The 20,282-nt window shown below is 58.4% G+C and overlaps 1 protein-coding gene across 2 annotated transcripts; it reads left to right on the forward strand.

The window, feature by feature from the left end:
- Positions 1-177: 177 nt before the first annotated feature.
- On the forward strand, positions 178-17,081 carry PRPF31 (pre-mRNA processing factor 31). 2 transcript variants are annotated; one of them, XM_028477773.2, is made up of 15 exons: positions 203-294; positions 3,446-3,630; positions 3,722-3,782; positions 4,288-4,341; positions 6,390-6,473; positions 7,078-7,175; positions 7,771-7,877; positions 8,538-8,707; positions 11,319-11,476; positions 12,662-12,751; positions 14,315-14,442; positions 14,530-14,602; positions 15,198-15,326; positions 15,426-15,524; positions 16,676-17,081. In XM_028477773.2, exons 2-15 carry the CDS (start codon positions 3,454-3,456, stop codon positions 16,799-16,801), a joined length of 1,554 nt encoding a protein of 517 aa, XP_028333574.1. In that variant the 5' UTR covers positions 203-294; positions 3,446-3,453; the 3' UTR covers positions 16,802-17,081. The 2 variants fall into 2 exon arrangements, with proteins under 2 accessions (XP_007113133.1, XP_028333574.1); XM_007113071.3 differs by lacking the exon at positions 4,288-4,341 and having other exon boundaries at positions 178-294.
- Positions 17,082-20,282: the final 3,201 nt, after the last annotated feature.

Consider the following 20,282-nt stretch of genomic DNA (forward strand, 5'->3'; position numbering starts at 1 on the left):
TCTTGTCTTGACACCCTGTCGTCAGACTATGGCGATTCTCCGCTTATCAGGCTTAGTCCACAGCGGGCGTGGCCGGATAAAGCCCCTCACTTCTCTCCTGCTCATTCCTTCTCCGCCTAGAGGCAGGTGCTAATAAAGTTGTTGTTCCAAACGCAGCCAGGAAAGACGCGGTGCAGGGGCCAATCAGAGCGCAGCTTTGCTTCGACGACGGCGCAAGGGTGAAACGTCATCAGTGAGCGTCGACCGCTGCTGGAAAGCTGATTTCTTAGAAACCGTCGTGCGAGAAGAGAGGAGGTGAGTGTGATGGAGACGAGGGAAGGGCGGGAGGTTGGCTTCCTGGGTCTGGGGGAGGAAGTGTGTAAGGAGAAAGGCGGGCCTTCGTAGACTGACTACCCAAAGGTCTCAAATGCTCCTACATTGTTACGGCTCTGGGGATATAGCGGCAGCAAAAAATCGTTCCCGGCCCTGTTAGCGCTTTGCATGGTGCCTGGGGAGACAGGCTTAATCAAGTAATTACTTAAATAATCACAAATGTGTGAAGTGCCTTAGGGTACACACAGGGCGTGCGAGGTGTATATTACCAAGCAACCTATCTGCTCTAGAGTGGGGTGCGTGGGTCAGGGAGCTGGAATAAGAGAACTGAAGGATGAAGAGGTGTTGAGCTGGTAAAAAGGGAGGGAATGAAGACCTAAAGTGAGGGGAGGAAGTTGGTAAGCGGAAAAAGTGTGAGAAGGATTCAGGGCATGGGGGATAGTGGCGGGGGCTGAGGCTGGAGAGGTTGGCTGGCATCAAGCGAGGTCGTGGTACCTACTTCGTGCCAGGTGCTGCGCTGGGCGATGGAAATAGTGTGCAATGAACAAAATGGACACGGTCCCTCTTTTCTTACAAATTTAAGCTTAATGGGGAAGATGGACATTAAACAAAATGTTAGAGATTTAGAGAATCTCAAGTGTTGAAGTGAACTAAAGGGTTCATAGGATGTATAACAGCAGGATAGGATCTAGTCTCAGGGTCAGAGATAATCCACGCTGCAAGAGATAATGTTTGTGCCCTTACCTTTGGGATGAAAAAATAATATATCCAGAGAGCCGGAGAAAGGAAACCATAATGTGGTTGGTGTAAGGATTAAATAAAGTTCATTCATTCATTTGCCCAATATTTTTTGAATACCTACAACGTGCTGGAGATTCTTCTAGATGGTGGAGATATAACAGTGAACAGACAGATACCACCCCTGGTTTTGCTTACAGTTTAGTGGGGAAACAGAGAAGAGAGGATAAGAAGAGATACTTGAGTCTTATGTATGGAGCAGATCATGTCCAATAAAGGAAGAGTTCCTCTTATTCAGAGAAAGCGAGAGTAACGAGAGTTTTAGAGAAAGGTGTGTGTGAGATAACGTGGGTGCGTTTACAAGGTAAAGCTGTGTCTTATAAAGAGAAGTGAGTATAAAGCGGACATTGCATCTTAGGGAGAAAGGAGGGTATGAGGGGAGACTGAGCTCAGAGACAACTGAACATCCAGGGGTCCTAAACCGGCAGCTCAAGGGCCAAATCTTTCCTGTAATCGTTTTAGTTTAGCCTGTGCCATGGTGGTCTAACTTAGCCACTTAAAAAGAAACGTTTCAAACTGGGCGGTTACACATAAAAATTCTGACTCTCTTACTTTTCTTGAAAAACATTAGAAAACCTGGCAACATGGAGCCCGTGTTCCCACTGGCAGGGCGTGTCTGAAGCGTCGTGTCAGCTCAGCTTTCACATCAGGCATGATTCCCTAGCTCTGCAGGCTCCACTTCTCCAGTGGCCCAGCCCCCAGCCTGCTTCACTCACTTACGTCACCCACTTAGCCTCGGCGGACATGGAGGTTTGCAGCCTCCGTTTGTCTTTTTGTAAATTTTATTTTATTTCTTTATTGTTTTGGCTGCACCACGCAGCTTGCAGGATCTTAATTCCCCAACCAGGTATTGAACCCGGGGCCACAGTAGTGAAAGCGCCAAGTCCTAACCACTGGACCGTCAGGGAATTCCCCTGTTTTTTTTTTTTGTTGTTGTTGTTTTGCGGTACGCGGGCCTCTCACTGTTGTGGCCTCTCCCGTTGCGGAGCACAGGCTCCGGACGCGCAGGCTCAGCGGCCACGGCTCACGGGCCCAGCCGCTCCGCGGCACGTGGGATCCTCCCGGACCGGGGCATGAACCCGCGTCCCCTGCATCTGCAGGCGGACGCGCAACCACTGCGCCACCAGGGAAGCCCTTTAATTTCTTTTTTAATTTCATTTTTTTATTGAAGTAGAGTTGATTTACAATGTTGTGTTAGTTTCGGGTGCCCAGCAAAGTGATTCCGTTATACATATACGTATATATCTATCTATTCTTTTTCAGACTCTTTTCCCTTATAGGTTATTACAAAATACTGAGTAGAGTTCCCTGTGCTGTACAGTAGGTACTTGTTGGTTATCTGTTTTTTATATAGTAGTGTGTACATGTTGCATTTGTCTTTTTTTAAAAAAAACTTTTATGGCGTATAGTTGATCTTCAATGCTGTGTTACTTTCTGCTGTGTGGGAAAGTGAATCAGTTATACATATACATATATTCGCTCTTTTTTTAGATTCTTTTCCCATATAGGTCCTCACAGAGTATTGGGTAGAGGTCCCTGTGCTATACAGCAGGTTCTTATTAGTTATCTATTTTGTACGTAGTAGTGTGTATATGTCCATCCCAGTCTCACATTTATTCCTCCCCGCCTTCCCCCTACATTTGTCTTATTGAAAGAGGAGAAGAACGGGAAGAGGTAGTGTTTCTTATTTTAAAAAAAAAGCCCTGGGGAGGGCAGGGTGATGGGTATCGCACCTTGAAGAGTGGTGCTTCACAGCCTTTTCCACTGCGTGGGATCCACCGAAAATACTAATATTGTACAGCACCTGGGGGTAGATGAGGAGCTGCTCATAGCCCGCGGTGACTGGCCTGGAGGCTCTAGACATTTTAGGCCCCGTCTGGTTGTCCTGATGGCTGAGGAGATCAGGATGTCTGTCACCCGTGTGGGGCCCAACAGTTGGTGGGGAGGGGCCTCTGCTTGGGGCGGGGGGGAAGGAAAGGATGTGAGGAGAGGTCTTATCAAGGGAGGGGATGTATCTTTTAAGTCTTGGCGAAGTGGTGGCGTGAGGGGTGTGCAGTGTCTTGTCCAGTGAAGTGAAGGTGGGAAGGGTGGGTAGTGTGGGTTATGACTGGAGACAATCTGGTTCTGGGAAGTGGGTTCGTGGGTTCATTCAGCAGGTATTTATTGCGCATCGGTGATGTGCCAGGCACGGTTCGGAGCTAGAGAAATAGCAAAAGAGTGTACCTGTCCTTGTGCAGCCTGCGTGCTGGGGAGGTTGATCCCGAAGGACCAGGGCCATCTGGCCGGGGAGGCCTCTCCCGGTAATGAGTGGGAACCCCGCTCGCCCTCCCCGCAGGCCTCGGGATGTCTCTGGCCGACGAGCTCCTAGCTGACCTCGAGGAGGCGGCAGAAGAGGAGGAAGGAGGAAGCTACGGGGAGGAAGAGGAGGAGCCGGCGATCGAGGATGTGCAGGAGGAGACCCAGCTGGATCTTTCCGGAGATTCGGTCAAGAGCATCGCCAAGCTGTGGGACAGCAAGATGGTGAGAGGCGCTCCTGGGGGGGGGTCACACGGGCAGCAGCTCCCTTGCCTGGAGAGTCCCGGGTTCTGACTCTCCGCTCCTCCCCGAACAGTTCGCTGAGATCATGATGAAGATTGAGGAGTATATCAGCAAGCAGGCCAAAGCTTCGGAAGGTACCTTCTCCCGCCCCCTCGCCCTCACCCACACCCACCCCGGCTCTCCTCCGGCCAGGCCCCTTGGCGCTTTTGCTGCTGGTGGCTTTGGAAGTTGGCTCTTCCTCTCACCCTTTGCCAGAGCCCTCTTCTCTTCCATCCCAGCCCAGCCCCCTTCTCTCCTAAGAGCGTACTGCATTCTAAAGCTGATACTCCTTTCGAAGTTTTCTTTTTTCATTTTTGGCCGCGCTGCGCAGCATGCGGGATCTTAGTTCCCCAGCCAGGGATCAGACCCAGGCCCCCTGCAGCGGAGGCGCAGAGTCCTAACCACTGGGCCGCCAGGGAAGTCCCTAAAGCTGACACTTCTTAAGTCCTTGCTCTGTGCTGAGCGCTGGCTAACTGTGATAGGATTTATCTCAAGGCTTCCCAAACTTTATCGATAACCTGATCAGTTATAGAGTTTTGCCACACCTGTAAAACAACTTGTTATTTCACATTTTTTAATCCACATACTTTTTTCCTTCAGTTTACCCAAGAAGGAAAGATATTGCTACTGTGGATGGAAAACTGGTATCATTTGGTAAATAGAAAGTAACCACGAAAATATAAAAAAGTATCCATAAAAATTATTAAAATCTCTCCTCACTTCTAACTCTGGGCAAAGCTGGGTTGTCTCCTGAGTGTTCAGACCAGCCCTAAGAGGACAATGCTGTCATCACCCCCGTTTTTCTTGGAAAGCTGTGGCTCTCGAGTGGAATTCCTCGGCAGCGGGGAGCCAAGGAAGCTTTTTGGCACAGGAATGGTGTAGTCAGAGCAGAGTTTCAGGGAGACTCACTTGTTCCACCCTTTCTTTTTAAAATAATTAATTAATTAATTAATTAATTAATTAATTAACTTGTCGGCTGCGTTCGGTCTTCGTTGCCGCGCGCGGGCTTTCTCTCTAGTTGCGGCGGGCTTCTCGTTGCGGTGGCTTCTCTTGTCGCGGAGCACGGGCTCTAGGCCTGCGGGCTTCAGTAGTTGTGGCTTCCGGGCTCAGCAGTTGTGGCTCGCGGGCTCTGGAGCGCAGGCTCAGTAGTTGTGGCGCACGGGCCCAGCCGCTCCGCGGCGTGTGGGATCCTCCCGGACCGGGGCACGAACCCGCGTCCCCCGCATTGGCAGGCGGACTGTCAACCACCTGCGCCAGCAGGGTTAAACTTTAAAGCTTTAAAACTTTCTTTAAAGTTTTCCTGAGGCACCCTGGGGGCCAGGCCCGCGTGGGCCTCTGCGCTCAGAACGCCCAGGGGCCGGCGGAGCAGTTACTGGCGGGCGGCGCCTGCTGGGCGCCCAGGACACTCGGGAGCCACGGGAGGAGCTGGCTGGCCCCGCCGCGGCCAGGCAGGAGCTGATGTCTCGGCCGGGCTTGAAGCATGGATACGCACGGCAGGCCAAGAACGGGGTGGCGGGGGGCGCGCCCAGCGAAAGAGCGCTGCACCTGCAAAGCCTCGGGCATCCACAGTGCGGGGAGGCTGGCAAGGCTCCAGACCCTGCAGGGTTTCAAATGCCAGGCCGGGGAGTCGTGGGGAATCATAAAAGGGACATCTCCTGGTGTGGGCCAGGCTCGGGGACTTTAAGTCAGACCCAGTCACGCCCCATGTCTGGTGGGGAAGGTGGACACGAAACACCTCAAACTGGGTGGTGATGGTGTCTGATGGAGGTGGCGGGAGTGTGGCAGGAGCACAGAGGAGACAGCTGACCCCTCCTGAAAGGTGAGGGAGGGGTTCTTCGGCGCCTCGTGAGTCTTAAGGACATAGAGGCATTTGCGCATCAGGATTCAGAGCGCAGACTCGGGAGTCGGATCTCAGCTCTGCGACATCGGGCCACGTCCCTCCGTTTCTTTCTCTGCAACACTGGCCTGATTTAACACCAACCTCCCTGGCTGGTTGGGGATAAAATTAGTTAATGCCCGTGAGGCACTTATAACAGTGTCGTATGCCCAGTAAGTCCTGTGTGTGTCAGCTGCTCGTGATAATACTGTCATCGTCGTCATTATCGTTGTTATTATTAGAGCTTGAAGGGTTTTCCAGAAACAGACACGAGGAAGGGATGTACCAGGGAGAGGGAACAGCATATTCAAAGGCCAAGAGAAGAGTGAAGCAGGCCAAGTGTTCAGGGCACTGTAGTCAGTCCTTTAATGGCTGGAATGAAATAAAGCGGGGATGTGATGAGAGGATGGGGCCAGGAAGGTGCAGAGGCCAGACTGGAGTCACTAGTCAGCAAGTGTCCACGGCGCGGCAGCAGTGGGCCAGGCGCGTCGGGGTGCAGCCACAGGAAACAGACCCAGTGCTTGTCCTCGCAGAGCTTCCAGCCCTTTGGGGGGCCTCAGACATCACTCCGGGTAGCCGGGCTGTTAGTCTGAGGGTGTGGTGAGCCCCGGGAGGGTTTGGGTCCAGGGCGAGGTGGGGTCCAGTCTGGACTGGCCTGGAGGAAGAGATGGGAGGTTTGCAGATATGCAAACCTGTCCCCCAGTTTCCTCTTCAGGCCCTCCCTGCTCTCCTCCCGCTGCATCCCCAGTCTCCCTGAGCTGTGGGGTCTGGGACGGGCTGGGCGCACAGACACACACCCGCACCAGGCTCCTTCTCATCCTCACAGTGATGGGGCCCGTGGAGGCGGCCCCCGAGTACCGGGTCATCGTGGACGCCAACAACCTGACGGTGGAAATCGAGAACGAGCTGAGTGAGTGCCGGGAAGGGCAAGCAGAGACAGCCCCGCCCGGTGTGCCCACAGCCTCCTCCCGTCCCCAGGAGAGGGGCAGGCAGGACCGCAGGCCGTCTTCCCTGCTGGCCTTTCCCGGGGTCCTGCCCCCGAGCCCCTGTGTTAGCTGGAATCCAGCTTCAGCTGCTGTCACAAGTGGTCATGTGAGAAGGAAGCATCTTTTCCTCGCATATGAAAGTCAGGGTGAGGAGTCCAGGCTCGCTCTGTCTCGTTGATCTGCCACCTGTTTCGTGGTACGAGGCGACTGCCCACCTCCAGCCGTCACCTCCACATCCTCATCGGCAAAAAGACGGGAGAGAAGAAGAGGGCACGTTTTTTTCCTTTGAGGGAGTGGCCTGGAAGTTGCACATGTGACTTCAGCTCACATCTTGTAGATCAGAGCTAACTCCCATGGCTGCATCCGGCCATAGGGGCAGCTGGGAAACGTAGCTTTGTGCTGCGTGTCCGTGAGCCCAGCTATAATTAGGGGTTTTGCTACTGAAGGAAGCAGGGGAAATGGGTACTGGGAGAGCCAGCGGAGTCTGCCGGCCCCTCATCGGGCTCCTCTCCGCCCCGCCGCCCTTAGACATCATCCATAAGTTCATCCGGGATAAGTACTCGAAGCGGTTCCCCGAACTGGAGTCTCTGGTCCCCAGTGCACTGGATTACATCCGCACCGTCAAGGTAAATGGGAGGAAGGGGGCTCCCTGACTGCCACTGATGTGAAGGGGCGGCGGGGCCCTGCTCTCGGACCCCCAGGTCTAAGGGGAAGGCTCCCCTCGCTCAGCCTTTGGCTGGAGGCGGGATGAGAATTGGGGAAGCAGTCCTAAGTGCCGAGACCCCGAGAGGGCACCAGGCCCTGGAGCATTCAGGGAACGAGAGAGGAGGCGAGGAGGCGAGCTGCAGAGGCTCTGGGTCTTACGGGAAAGTGAAGGCGGGGTCACCAGTGCGCAGGGCCCCCCACGAGTGCGGGGGCGGAGGGGGGCGGTGGCAGGGGATGCCCACACAGGGAGGTGACGTGGTCAGACCCGCGCTCTGAGTGGCCACGGGCCGCAGGCCTGTGGCGGCGGCGGGTCTTCCCTGGGTGGCCCGTCTGCTCGGCTCTGCTTCCGGGTCAGCCCGCACGGGGCAGACGGCGCGGACCCTTTGAGCGGCGGGCTTGCCAGGAGTGGGGGGAGGCAGGGGAGCGCCCCGGGTACCGATCGGGTGGGCGCGGGAGCACGAGAGGTCCTGGAGCTTCCCGAGCCCCAGGCCCCCGTCCCGCCCCCTCGCCCCCCAGGAGCTGGGCAACAGCCTGGACAAGTGCAAGAACAACGAGAACCTGCAGCAGATCCTGACCAACGCCACCATCATGGTGGTCAGCGTCACCGCCTCCACCACCCAGGGGTGCGCACACGGGCCCCTCTGACGGCGCTCGGCGGGCGGGCCCGCGGCGCGGCTGTCAGTCTCGGGGGGATAGGGCGCTTCAGCTCGCAAGCCAGGCACCGTGCTGGGCTCGGGGCCCCCCGGGCATGAGAAGCCAGCCTCGCCCCGGGTTTCGAGGGTGAGGCAAGGGGCAGGCCCGTAATCAGAAGTGTCCGTCTCTGGCGCGTCATCCCCTCGCTAGGGTGGACGCCGGCTCTCCACCTGCCCCTCTGGCGTCCATGCTGTGCCTAGGAGAAGGGGACACCTGTCACCCCAGAGCAGAGCTCTGCAACGGTCGATCGCAGTGGTGGCCGTGCTCCGAGGGAAGCGGCAGGGCGGTGGGCCCGGGTGGCCCGCAGGGTGTGGGGGGCCTCGGCGGGAGAGCGTTTCAGGAAGCGGGAGTGCCTGCAGAGGCCCGGCTCTGGCATGGCCTGGGCAGGGGCGCCTCCCCCAGACGGAGACAGGACTGGGTAGTGAGGTGCCACCGAGGACTGGTTCCCGGCAGCCCTGGCTTCCGGGCCTCGTGCGCGCACACACACGCAGCTGGGAGCACGCGGGCTCCCGGGCCGCTCAGACGGGACACGCTGAAGCTCGAAGGTCGGGTCCGTCCCAGCCTCACCCTCACCCCTCCGCACCCCGCAGGCAGCAGCTGTCGGAGGAGGAGCTGGAACGGCTGGAGGAGGCCTGCGACATGGCGCTGGAGCTCAACGCCTCCAAGCACCGAATCTACGAGTACGTGGAGTCGCGCATGTCCTTCATCGCGCCCAACCTCTCCATCATCATCGGGGCTTCCACTGCCGCCAAGATCATGGGTGAGGCCCCTCTCCACGCAGTGACGGCCCCACGGGCCGTGTGACCTTGGGGAGGTCTGTTCCTCTTCTGTAAAATGGGGATTTGGCCCTGGGGCCCCAGGACCGTGTCCCCTCGCCCCCACCCTCTCATCTCTCCTGGAGACCACAGAGGTCGACCAGCTTGCTCTTCACACAGACACGGAGAAAGGATGGGGGCCCTGAGCCTGGTCAGCGCCCGCATCCCCGGCAGAGCTGGGGCCAGACAAGCCGCAAAGGGGAGAGGCGGCGTGGCTGGTGGAAAGGCCGGGCGTCGCAGCAGCTGCCAGCTCTGCCGTGGGCCCACGGGGCCGCCTGGCAATAGTAAAGTCAGCTCTCGGAGCCTCAGTATTCTCCACAAGAGGGAGGCACCGGTCCTGGCAGTGTGTTAGGACTAAACAGTGGGTCCCTTCCTCCTCGGGGGCCCTCTGCGGCCTCAGAGTGCCCCCTCGGGCTCCTGGCCCCTTCAACCGAGAGACACTCTCCGGGGCAGTTTGATAAAGCAGCCGTATTAGTCAGTTCAGGCTGCTGTAACGAAGTACCATAGACTGGGGGGCCTCAACAACTGAGGTTTATCCTCTCACAGTCTGGAGGCTGGGAGGCTGAGATCGGGTGTCAGCAGGGCTGGTTCTTTCCTTCTGAGGCCTCTCTCCTTAGTGTGTAGACGGCCACCTTGTACTACATCCTCATGTGGTGTTCCCTCTATGTGCGACTGTCCTAGTCTCCTCCTCTCGTAAGGGCACCAGTCCTACTGGATTAGGGCCCATCCTGTGATGTCGTTTCACCTTGATGACATTTTTCACTTTAATTTGGTCGCGCTGGGTCTTAGCCGTGGCAGGCGGGCTCCTTACTCGCGGCTCGCCGGCTCCTTAGTTGCGGCAGGCACGTGGGATCTGGTTCCCTGACCAGGGATAGAACCTGCGCCCCCTGCATTGGGAGCGCTGAGTCTTAACCACTGCGCCACCAGGGAAGTCCCTGATCACCTCTTTTTTTTTTTTTTTAATTGATTAATTAATTTATTAGTTATATTTGGTTGCGTTGGGTCTTCGTTGCTGCGCGCGGGCTTTTTCTCTAGCTGTGGCGAGCGGGGGCTGCTCTTCATTGCGGTGCGCGGGCTTCTCATTGCGGTGACTTCTCTTGTTGCTGAGCACGGGCTCTAGGCCGTGCGGCCTTCAGTAGTTGCAGCACGTGGGCTCAGTAGTTGTGGCTCCCAGGCTCTAGAGCGCAGGCTCAGTCGTTGTGGCGCACGGGCTTAGTTGCTCCGCGGCACGTGGGATCTTCCCGGACCAGGGCTGGAACCCGTGTCCCCTGCATTGACAGGCAGATTCCCAACCACTGCGCCACCAGGGAAGCCCCCCTGATCACCTCTTTAAAGACCCTGTCTCCAAATACATTCACGTTCTGAGGTGTGGGGAGGGGAGGGCTAGGACTTCAATGTGTGAATTTGCGGGGAGACACAGTTCAGCACATAACACAGTCTTGGGGGCAGGTGTGTGCAGAGTTGCAGGTAGAAGCAGTGGTGTCGGGGAAGGATAAGCTCGGGTGTGGATCCTGCTTCCCCCCTCGCCGACCTCACATCTTTGGGCAAACGGCGTCACGTGCCTCAGTTTCCCCAGTGGCGACTGGGGGCTGTGGTAGTTTCCTGTGACTGCTGTAACAAATGACCGCGAACCAAGAGGCTTGAACGACGCAGTTTATCATCTGACAGTTGTGGGGGTCAGAAGTCCACCGTGGGCCTCACGGGGCTAAAATGAAAGTGTCGGCAGGGCTGCGGTCCTCCGTGGTGGGTCAGGGGAGGAAGCCGTTTCCCCGCCCTTTCCAGCTTCCAGGGGCACCTGCATCCCTTGGCTCGTGGCCCCTTCCTCTGTCTTGAAGGTCTCCTCTCGCGCCAGTCTGACTCTGCTTTTCTCTCCCACTTTTAAGGACCCTTGTGATTACACTGAGCCCACCAGGATCCTCCAGGATAATCTCCCCTTCTCGGGGTCTTAACTTGCTCGTATCTGCAGAGTCCCTTTGGCTGCATGTGGCACTGTAGTCGCAGGTTCCGGGGATGGTGACGTCAGTGACCACGGGGGCTGTTCTGCTCCCGCGCGGGTGTTGGAGGCTTGTTTCAAGGACTCGTGTGTGATGAGACCATTTACCTAACCCTTAAAAGCGCCCAGCACAGGGCCCTGCACACAGCAATCCCACCTCAGAGGCAGAACTACTTACAGTATTTACCTGCAGCTCCTCTTCCCCTCCGCCACGCCCGCAGACACGCTCACGGGAGCCCAGGGGCGACTCTCACCCGGGCCCCGTTGTCACGAGCCCACAGCGTGGGGAAGACCACCCTAAGGCACAGGGCAGGGCCTGTGTGGCTTGGCAGGCTTGGGTCAGGCTCCTGTTGGGCCAGTCCGCTCACTGTGCGGCTTCAGCAAGTTGCTTCACCTCTCGGAGCCTCCTCCAAAGCCCTCTCGGAGGTGGGACACGTCGGCCCTCCTTGGGGGGGCCCCTCGGGGCTCCAACCAGAAACTCCTGTGAAGGTGCAGCGCACGGTGAGCCCCCAGACAAATCCCCTCGCTCCTCTGAGCCCCTCCCTCCCTCCGCCCCGCCGCAGGGGTGGCCGGCGGCCTGACCAACCTCTCCAAGATGCCCGCCTGCAACATCATGCTGCTCGGGGCCCAGCGCAAGACGCTGTCCGGCTTCTCATCCACCTCGGTGCTGCCCCACACCGGCTACATCTACCACAGCGACATCGTGCAGTCCCTGCCCCCGGTGAGTCCCACCCCCCTTGGAACCTTATGCTGTGCCCCAAAGGGCACCCCCCGCCCCCGCCGCTCCTCGGGTCCCAGGGGTCTCTGCTGACGACAGGGGCCAGGGCCCTGGAGCATGAGCCGCGCAGGGTGTACGAACAAGGACGCTGGAGCTGACAGGCCGGGTTGGAGTTCTGGGCCCCCCTCAGGCTCCCCGTCTGTAAGTGGGGGGAACTGAACCTGCTGCATGGGGTCGAGACGCGGACTCACTCGTACGAAACACCTTGACCTCGGGCCGCGCACGTAAAAAGCAACGGAAGCGTTACGCTTGTGAGTTCGCGGTTCCCAAGACCACGGTCAGGTTCAGTGACCGCTAGAAGGACTCACAGAGCTCACCTTGAGCTGATCCACCCAGGGTTACGGTTTGTCACAGTGAGGGCACCCAGGGTAACGCTAGCCGAGGGGAAGGCACGAGGGCAGGGCCCAGAAGTCCCGAACGCGGCGCCGCCTGAGCCGGTGCACACAGGCTCCGCCGGGCAGCCCAGCGCGGCCTCGGGGCTCAGTCTCGCCGAGGCTCGGGGCGCAGGCGTGGCTGGGACCCCGCGACTCAGAGAGCCCACCCTAAGGCACAGCGCTGTTCCCTGGCTCACCCAGGCCCCTGCCGGCACAGATCACCGCCCAGGAGCCAGGGCCAAGGCCAGCCTTCTTAGGACAGGGCTAAATTCTCCTCTACGCCTAGCTGCTGCTGGCTTACCGTGTTGTTATTATTACTGTTGTTCTTCTCATTATTATTATCATTGCTACCGGTACCGTTACTACCAGTCCCCGAGACTTGGGGCTGTGGGTGTCACAGGTATCACCCTGGTGTTTCTCAGAACTCGGCCCCTACCTTTCGTGGCACATGACACCATTTTTGATGATACACAGGTGGATGTTTTAAATTTCAATCATAATGTAGGTGTTTTGTCCGTATTTGATAATCCTTCATCTGTAGTAATGCAATTCAGTCTTCTGTGCAAACGGGGAGGTAGGTTATCATTATCACTGACAACGATCATTCGGTACCGTAACACGTTACCGCAGTGAGGCAGTAGCGGTAAAGCTGAAATGCCGACAGGCAGAAGTGGAGACTGTGGCTGCAGTTGTGGAAACGCTGGGATCTGATCGCATCCTCACGCTGACTCCGCCTTCCCGTCCATTGCTCCAGGATCTCCGGCGGAAGGCGGCCCGGCTGGTGGCGGCCAAGTGCACGCTGGCAGCCCGAGTGGACAGTTTCCATGAGAGCACGGAGGGCAAGGTGAGGGGCGGGCGGCGTGTGTCCTGGCGGTACGTGGTCGGTCTCAGGGAGAGCTGTCAGTAGAGGCCCCAGCACAGCGAGCGCCGTCCTACCGGGGCAGAGGCGGGGGTGTTTGTCGTGGCCCCTGCCGAGGTCCGCGTCCCCTCCCCGTGCTGTACGCGTTTCCCGCTGCTGTGACGGGTTACCGCAAGTTTAGTGGCCTGAAGCAACACAGGGTCGCTGGCTTAGAGTTCTGTAGGTCAGAAGCCCACGGCGGGTTCCCTGGGCTGAAATCAAGGCGTTGGCAGGGTTCGTTCCTTCCAGAGGCTCAAGGGGAGGACGGCTCCGCTGCTTCTTGCGGCTTCCACAGGCCGCCTGTGTCCCTTGGCTCGTGGCCCCTTCCTCCATCTTCAAAGCCGGCACGGCATCTTCCCAGCTCTCTCTGACTCTGCTTCTGTCTTCACATCTCTGCCGACTCTCTTACGGACCCAGTGATCACACTGGGTCCACACTGATCATCTAAGGCACCCTCTCCCCGTTTCCAGACCCTTCACCCAGTCACATCTGCAAAGTCCCTTTTGTCAGGTAAAGTGACACATTCACAGGGACCAGAGAGTTGGTTGTGGACACCTTTGGGGGAGGGGCAGGTATTTATTTGCCTACTACACCAGGATCTGTCCCCTCTACCAGCGCTGTCATCGTTCACGTAATTATTCCATCAACCTGTGTGCCTTGGCGGACTTGTTCCGGGAGGGTAGATGTTTTCTGTCTTGTGCATTATTGTTTTCCAAGCACCCACCCTGGCACTGTGGGTTCAGGGGTTCAGTCTCTCTCTGACCACTGGCCTGGATCCTGGGGGTACAGCAGTGAACCGCACAGACAGAAGCCCTGCCTCCGTGGCATCTCCACGCTGGCTGGGGGCGGGCCGAGAAGACACAAGCGGTAGATCCGCGGTGTGTCCAGTGGTGCTGAGTAAAGGCTGGGAAGACAGATACGGGGCATCGGGGGTGGCGAGGGAGGTGAGACTGATTAACCTGGAACTCAGGGAGGGCTTCTCCGAGGAGGTGAGGGTTTCACACAGACCTGAGTGCAGTTAGCATGCGAGTCCCGTGGGTGCTGGGGGGAAGGGTGTCTCAAGCAGAGGGAACAGTCGGTGCACAGGCCCTGAGGCTGGCGGGATGGGGGCAGATCCCGTGCAGCCTCTCGCACCCTGGGGAGAGCTTGGCCTCAGTGGGGGTGCTGAAAGGGGGCCGATTGGGGGTCCTTCCTGAAGGAGGAGCCTGGCGGGATTCTCGGGCTGTGGCGGACTCCAGGGCACCGCCACCTGCCGACCTGAGGAGAGCTGGGGCGGAGGGTGGGGAGCGGGCGCGGGAGCTCTGTCTGGGCCGTTGCCTGTGGGGCACAGCGTCGAGAGGAGAGGGCTGAGCCTGAGACACAGTGTGGGAGCATCGTGTGGTAGGTGCGACTTAAACCCGCAGAGCCCAGAGGGTCGAGGTCCTCCGGGGCCGCGTGGGAACGAGGGGGCCGGGCGGCCAGGCCAGGCCCGAGGGAGCAGCTGCAGGACCCCCACCCCGCCCTCCCCAGGTGGGCTACGAGCTGAAGGATGAGATCGAGCGCAAGTTCGACAAGTGGCAGGAGCCGCCGCCCGTGAAGCAGGTGAAGCCGCTGCCCGCGCCCCTCGACGGGCAGCGTAAGAAGCGAGGCGGCCGCAGGTGGGGCCCGGGGACCGGCCGAGCCGGGACGGAACGGGAAGGGAAGAGGCCTGCACCCTCCCGGCTGACCCCCTGCCCCGTCCCCAGGTACCGCAAGATGAAGGAGCGGCTGGGGCTGACTGAGATCCGGAAGCAGGCCAACCGCATGAGCTTCGGGGAGGTCAGACCCCACCCCGCTCTGCCCCTGCCCCCTGCTGCATTCCTTCCTCTCCACCTGTGGCCATGCCCACCCCTCCATCCGGGACAACACCTTAGCCTCCTCCCTGGTGCCCCCCACCCCGGCCTCCGGTCTGTCCCCGCCCCATCCACCCGGCACCGGCCCCCCTCGCCCCGAGGCTTCGCATCCGCCCAGGCACTGGAGGCTGTTCAGGATCAGACCCTTGCAGGCCTCCCGGTCTTCGTCCCTCCCCCGCCCCGCTGTACATACCCTTCCCCACGCTCCACCCTTGCCAGGTTCTTGTTACCCCAGCATCACCCTACTGATCCTGCAAGAACTAGCTCAGATGCCCTTTCATCAGTGAAACCCATGTCAGTTCTTACACCACGCACACGCACGCACACGCACACGCACGGCCCCTCTCGGCTGTGAGCTCAGGGAGCAGTAACGGGACCTGACTTCCTTGCTGGGGCCCCAGCAAGGCTCACTGCACTTGGGGCCCAGCAGGCGCCTGAATAGGGCCGGCCGATGGGTGGACGCCTGGGCCTCTAGCTGACTGGGGAGGCAGCTGGCACCAGACACCTTCCCCTCCTACCAGATCGAGGAAGACGCCTACCAGGAGGACCTGGGCTTCAGCCTGGGCCACCTGGGCAAGTCGGGCAGCGGGCGGGTGCGGCAGACACAGGTGAACGAGGCCACCAAAGCCAGGATCTCCAAGACGCTGCAGGTAGGGCCGCGGGCGGGGGCGGGGGCTGAGGGTGAGGGGCTGCGGGCTCGGGCGCGTGGGCCCCAGCCACAGTCTGCACCTCCCCGGCCCTCCCCACAGCGGACCCTGCAGAAGCAGAGCGTGGTGTACGGCGGGAAGTCCACCATCCGCGACCGCTCCTCGGGGACTGCTTCCAGCGTGGCCTTCACCCCGCTCCAGGTACCAGCCCCCCTGGGGTCAGGAGGCCCAGGGAAAACCCCTTCCCCTCCTGGCCTGCAGCTGCCTCGCCTGCGGAATGAGCACACGACAGGGCCCCTCTGAGGGCTGCCGTGGGCGGAGTGGGCACCGATGAGGTCCCTGAAGGGCGTATCTGGGTTCCCTGCACTCGGTGAAGTTACCGGGGACCAGTTGGTCTCTATGACCTCGAGCAGGCTCAGTCCCTCCCTGAGGCTCTGGGTCCCCACCTTCCAAGCGCCGGGTGGCGGGGGCCACCTCAGGGCCCCGGCACAGGAAAGGTCCTAGGTAGGTGGGCTGGGCAGTCGGGACCCCAGCCAACCACCAGAGCACAGGATGGAGCCAGGGCAGGTCACTGACCTTCGGGTCCGTGCCTTGGTTTATGCACCCACCAAATAGCGCTGGTGTGGCCCTTGGGATCTGAGGGGTAACAGCTCATTCCCTCCATCAGCCGGTGTCTGCCGAGGGCCTGCCAAATTCCGAGCGCTGTTGCAGGTGCCGGGACAAAGCCACAAAACAGAGACAGGAAGTTTTGCCCTCCCAGAGCTTAGGGGGTGGCAGGGGGACAGATAACTAAGATACATAGTGTGTTGCAAGGTGGAAAGTGCTGGAGACTGAAAGGACTGAGGGAGATGGGGAGCCTCCAGGGGAGGCCTCAGCGGGAAGATGAGAATCACCGTGTGTAAAACATTCACAACGATGCCTGCCATGCGTCGGGTCCCCAGAGCTGGTCGTTAAATCCTCGGTGGGGTTGGTGCAATTTGTGCTGGGACTGCAGGCAAGCCACTTACTTCTGGGACTCAGTTTCCTTATTCAGGAACCGAACAGGATCAGCTGTTCTCCAACGGTGGTGTTTTTAAAACTTCCTGGGGAACCTGCTAAAAATTCAGATGCCCAGATTCTCCCCTCTTCCCCCAGCCCCCGGCCCACAGAGTCAGAATCTCCCAAGGTGGGGGAGATTTGGGGGCTGGCAAACCGTCCACATGTTTGCCCAGAGCCCAAGGACCACTGGGAAGGGCCCGTGGGCCCCTGACATTTCATGACTCCTTCACTGGGAGCTGGGGGAGCTGGGCGGGGGGCATTGTTAGCGCCCAGGCCCGTCTCCCCACCCCATCCCATCTCCCTCACGTGCGCAGGGCCTGGAGATTGTGAACCCACAGGCAGCAGAGAAGAAGGTGGCTGAGGCCAACCAGAAGTACTTCTCCAGCATGGCCGAGTTCCTCAAGGTCAAGGGTGAGAAGAGCGGCGTCATGTCCACCTGAGGGCGGCGCCTGGGCCTCCTCCCGCTGAAGGGACACAGGGGCCCCACCTCCTGAAGGGAGCAGGGTCGGGCCGCGGCCGGGAGGCTCCGGCAGGGAGAGCCGCCCCGTGCCGGCCGGTGCTGGGACTGTCCGGCGGGGCACGGGAGAAGGCCCGGCTCCGGAGCACAGAGGTCGCCGCCCCGCTCAAACACACAGCCAGCCTTCATCACGCGTCTTTTTTATTTTAACCGGGAAAGGAGATACCTTTGGAATAAGTGCAATTAAAAGCACGTTATCAGGATCTGTCCTTGGCGAGTGATCGTTTGTCGAACACCTGGGCGATTTGATGCGTCGGAGCTACGGGGTTCTGGGGGACAGAGCTTGGGCTCCCTGGAATCTGGATCCATCCCCGGGCCTGTCACTTCCTCATCGTGCAGTCCCGGGAAGAGAAGAGCCCTCTCCATCTCCAGGCCCCTTAGAGAACCCCAGTCGTTCTGACGCCCCGGCTTTCAGTGCAGGCCGCCCTGGGCGGTCGTGGCATCTCACGCGGTTGGCCTCTGCCGCCTTGCAAGCCTCCACGCTTCAACCACCAGGCGCATCTGTGAGGACGTAAAAGATGCCCAGGAAGCACTTAGCACTGGGCTCACTGTCAGGGCCCCAGGACGGGGCACTTTTGTTATCCTGTCCAGTGTTTGCTGAGGACTCCCCCTCCCTCCCTGGTGTGCCCAGCCCCGGCAGGGACTCAGTGCTATGAAAGTTCCTGCCAGGTAAAGGGAGCGCCGTGCCGCCAGGGGTAGCCTACGCCATGCTGGGAGATGGGCTTCACGGCTGCTCGCTTACCTGCACGGTCAGCACTTCTCTTAATTGGCCAGGAGGACCAGCCCCGGCGGAGCGATGCCTCTCTAGCTCGAGCATTCTCCCTGGGTCTCTTTCTGGCTCACTGGGTCCTATCTGAGATCTCTCTCTTTCTGTTCCTCTCTCTGGGGCTCCCCCATCACCACTAGGGGCTCTGTGTGTGCCTCCGGTCCCCAGTCCCTCCCTCAGCCCAGGGCTCTGTCTCTGGACCTCAGAGGCCCTCTCTGAATCTCTCCCCTCCCTCACGTGGAAGAGCCTGCACACCTGGGAGGTTGTTTCCAAAGGCCGGATTACCCCAGGTCACATAAACGTTTCCCCAGATTTCTCCCTGAACTTTCGATCAGCCTTGCTTAAAAGTGGTGACCTTTGCTGATCCCTGTCTCTGGGGGCGCCGGGGAAGGGCCGTCTGTCCACGGCTCTTCAGAGTCCCCACCTCCCCTGGCCAGACTGAATCGAACGGTGGAGGGGGCAGGGAGGTGTGAATCTCAAGGAGGAATCTGAGTCCCCTGGCCCTGCAGTCCCGGATACTCTTAGAGTTTCTCCAGGTTTCATATGCCTCAGAAGTGCCTGGAAGGACTGTTAAAACGGGTTACAGGGCCCAGGGTTCCGATTCAGTTGGTCTACGGTGGGGCTCAAACACGTGACTTTCTAACAACTTCCCAGGTGGTGTTTATGCTGCTGATGCAGGGGCCACACTTTGAAAACGACTCTGCTCTAGAAAATCCTCTCATCAGATGAGCGGCATGTTGGAACCATCTCAGGAATTTTCATTACTAATGCCTGGTTCCCATCCTGAGGAACCCTTATCTAATCAGTCTAGGGCAAGGCCTGGGTATCTGGATTTTTTTTTAAGCCCCCAGGTGATTCTCACGTGCAGCCAAATTTGAGAACCCCTGCTCTGGACCCTCGCCTCTCAAAGTGTGGACCGTGGACTGTCAGCACCGCCTGGCAATCTGTTAGAAAAGCAGGATCTGGGACCTCCTGAATCAGAATCTGCGTTTGACAAATCCTCAGGTGATTCCTGAGAAACCTAAAGGGCCCTGCTCCATCCAGGGACCACACTTGGTTGTGTTTGTTTGTTTGTTTGTTTTAGGTGAAGTATAGTTGATTCACAACAGGGACCACGCTTTAAATAACGAGGGTCTTCTGGATCAATATTTCTTAAACTCTAACGAGGGACTTCCCTGGTGGTCAAGGGATAAGACTCCGCGCTCCCAATGCAGGGGGCCTGAGTTCGATCCCTCGTCAGGGAGCTAGATCCCACGTGCATGCCGCAACTAAGAGTTCACATGCCACAACTAAGCAGCTGGCAAGCCGCAACCAAGGAGACCGCCTGCCGCAACTAAGACCTGGCGCAACCAAATAAATACTTTTTTAAAAACCCAAAAAACCTCTAATGATCACCCAGGAAGTTTGTAAAAATACAGATCCCTAGGCTTCACTCCCCAGATCTGTGTGGGCCTAAGAGCACTGCGTTTTTACAAGCACTGCCTGCCTTGCCACGAGCGATTCTGATGCAGTTCTCACTTGCGTTTCCCTTGGATTTATCTTACTTTCCTCCACCTAGAGGAGATGGGCAGAAATGACTTCCCATCTTGACTGTGTGACCCAGGGCAAATGCCTCCTGGTTTGCCAGAGCACCAGTGCCTAGCAAGTTTTAACCACAAGTCATTCCCCGTATTCATCCAGGTATTCATTCAGCAAACGGTTACGGTTACTGAGTGCTTCTTGCTGCTAAGCGCTGGGGATGCAAAAATCCAGAGGGGGAGATTCAAATAAGAAAGTGACAGTATACGTGCAAAAGTAAATCCGAACGAACAGGGCTCACGTGAGCACTCAGCACGGGAGGTCAGGGAAGTTTTCCCGCTAGAAAAGACCACTGAGCTGAGATCTGAAGGACCAGTAGGCGTTAGGAGGCAGCCGTGGGAGGGGAACAGGGACTCTCATCTGTACCTTCTGCGGCAGGGAAATGGAGGTGCAGAGGAGAATTACTGTCCCACGGTCACGTAACCACACAGAAGCAGGACAAATACTCCATGCCTCCATGGCGCTTCCCAACCAATTCAGCTATGCGTGATGCCAGTGACTTGGGGCATCGTCTCCTGCTTCCTTCCTTTCCTCCCTTCCTCTGCGTCTCAAAGATATGCCAAATACAGGCACTTGAAGACTGTGCAGCTCACAGACAGGGGGACCGGCCTGCCCGGCCAGGACCCAAGGGAGGTGGAAGGATGCGCCCAGGTTCCAAGCCTGCCTGCTACGCCCCGTTTCACACGCCTTAGGAGCGGTTACCGCCCACTCGCCAAACTATTGGACACTCTGGGAGGAACGATAACAGGGCCAACGAAGAAGAGGGGTGGACCCTCTTTCCCGGCTCCTCCCTACCAGCCCAGGGGCTGTCTTCATTGGCAGATGATTTCAGCCCGGCCCCCGCTTTGAAGGCACCTGTCTTTCTCCCATTAGGTACGCGGCCTCTAAAGCCCACTCTCCATGCCTTCCTCCGCTTTCCCCACCCACTTCGTGGACCAGCCAATGACTTCAGGGCAGAATGTCCCCCCCACGACCAATTGAAAACGGCTCCAAACTTGACGGACGACTTCCCGCCCCTGATCAGCCTAGCTCCTCCCCGCGACCAATTGGCTTACGAGAA

This window comes from Physeter macrocephalus, chromosome 17, assembly GCF_002837175.3.
Source record: "Physeter macrocephalus isolate SW-GA chromosome 17, ASM283717v5, whole genome shotgun sequence".
In the NCBI taxonomy this organism is placed as follows: domain Eukaryota; kingdom Metazoa; phylum Chordata; class Mammalia; order Artiodactyla; family Physeteridae; genus Physeter; species Physeter macrocephalus.

Coding starts and splice junctions, on each gene's coding strand:
- PRPF31 (XM_028477773.2), top strand. CDS start 3,454: ATGTCTCTGGCCGACGAGCTCCTAGCTGACCTCGAGGAGGCGGCAGAA. Junction 8,708..11,318: donor CACTGCCGCCAAGATCATGG/GTGAGGCCCCTC, acceptor GCCCCGCCGCAG/GGGTGGCCGGCGGCCTGACC. Junction 12,752..14,314: donor ATGAGAGCACGGAGGGCAAG/GTGAGGGGCGGG, acceptor CGCCCTCCCCAG/GTGGGCTACGAGCTGAAGGA.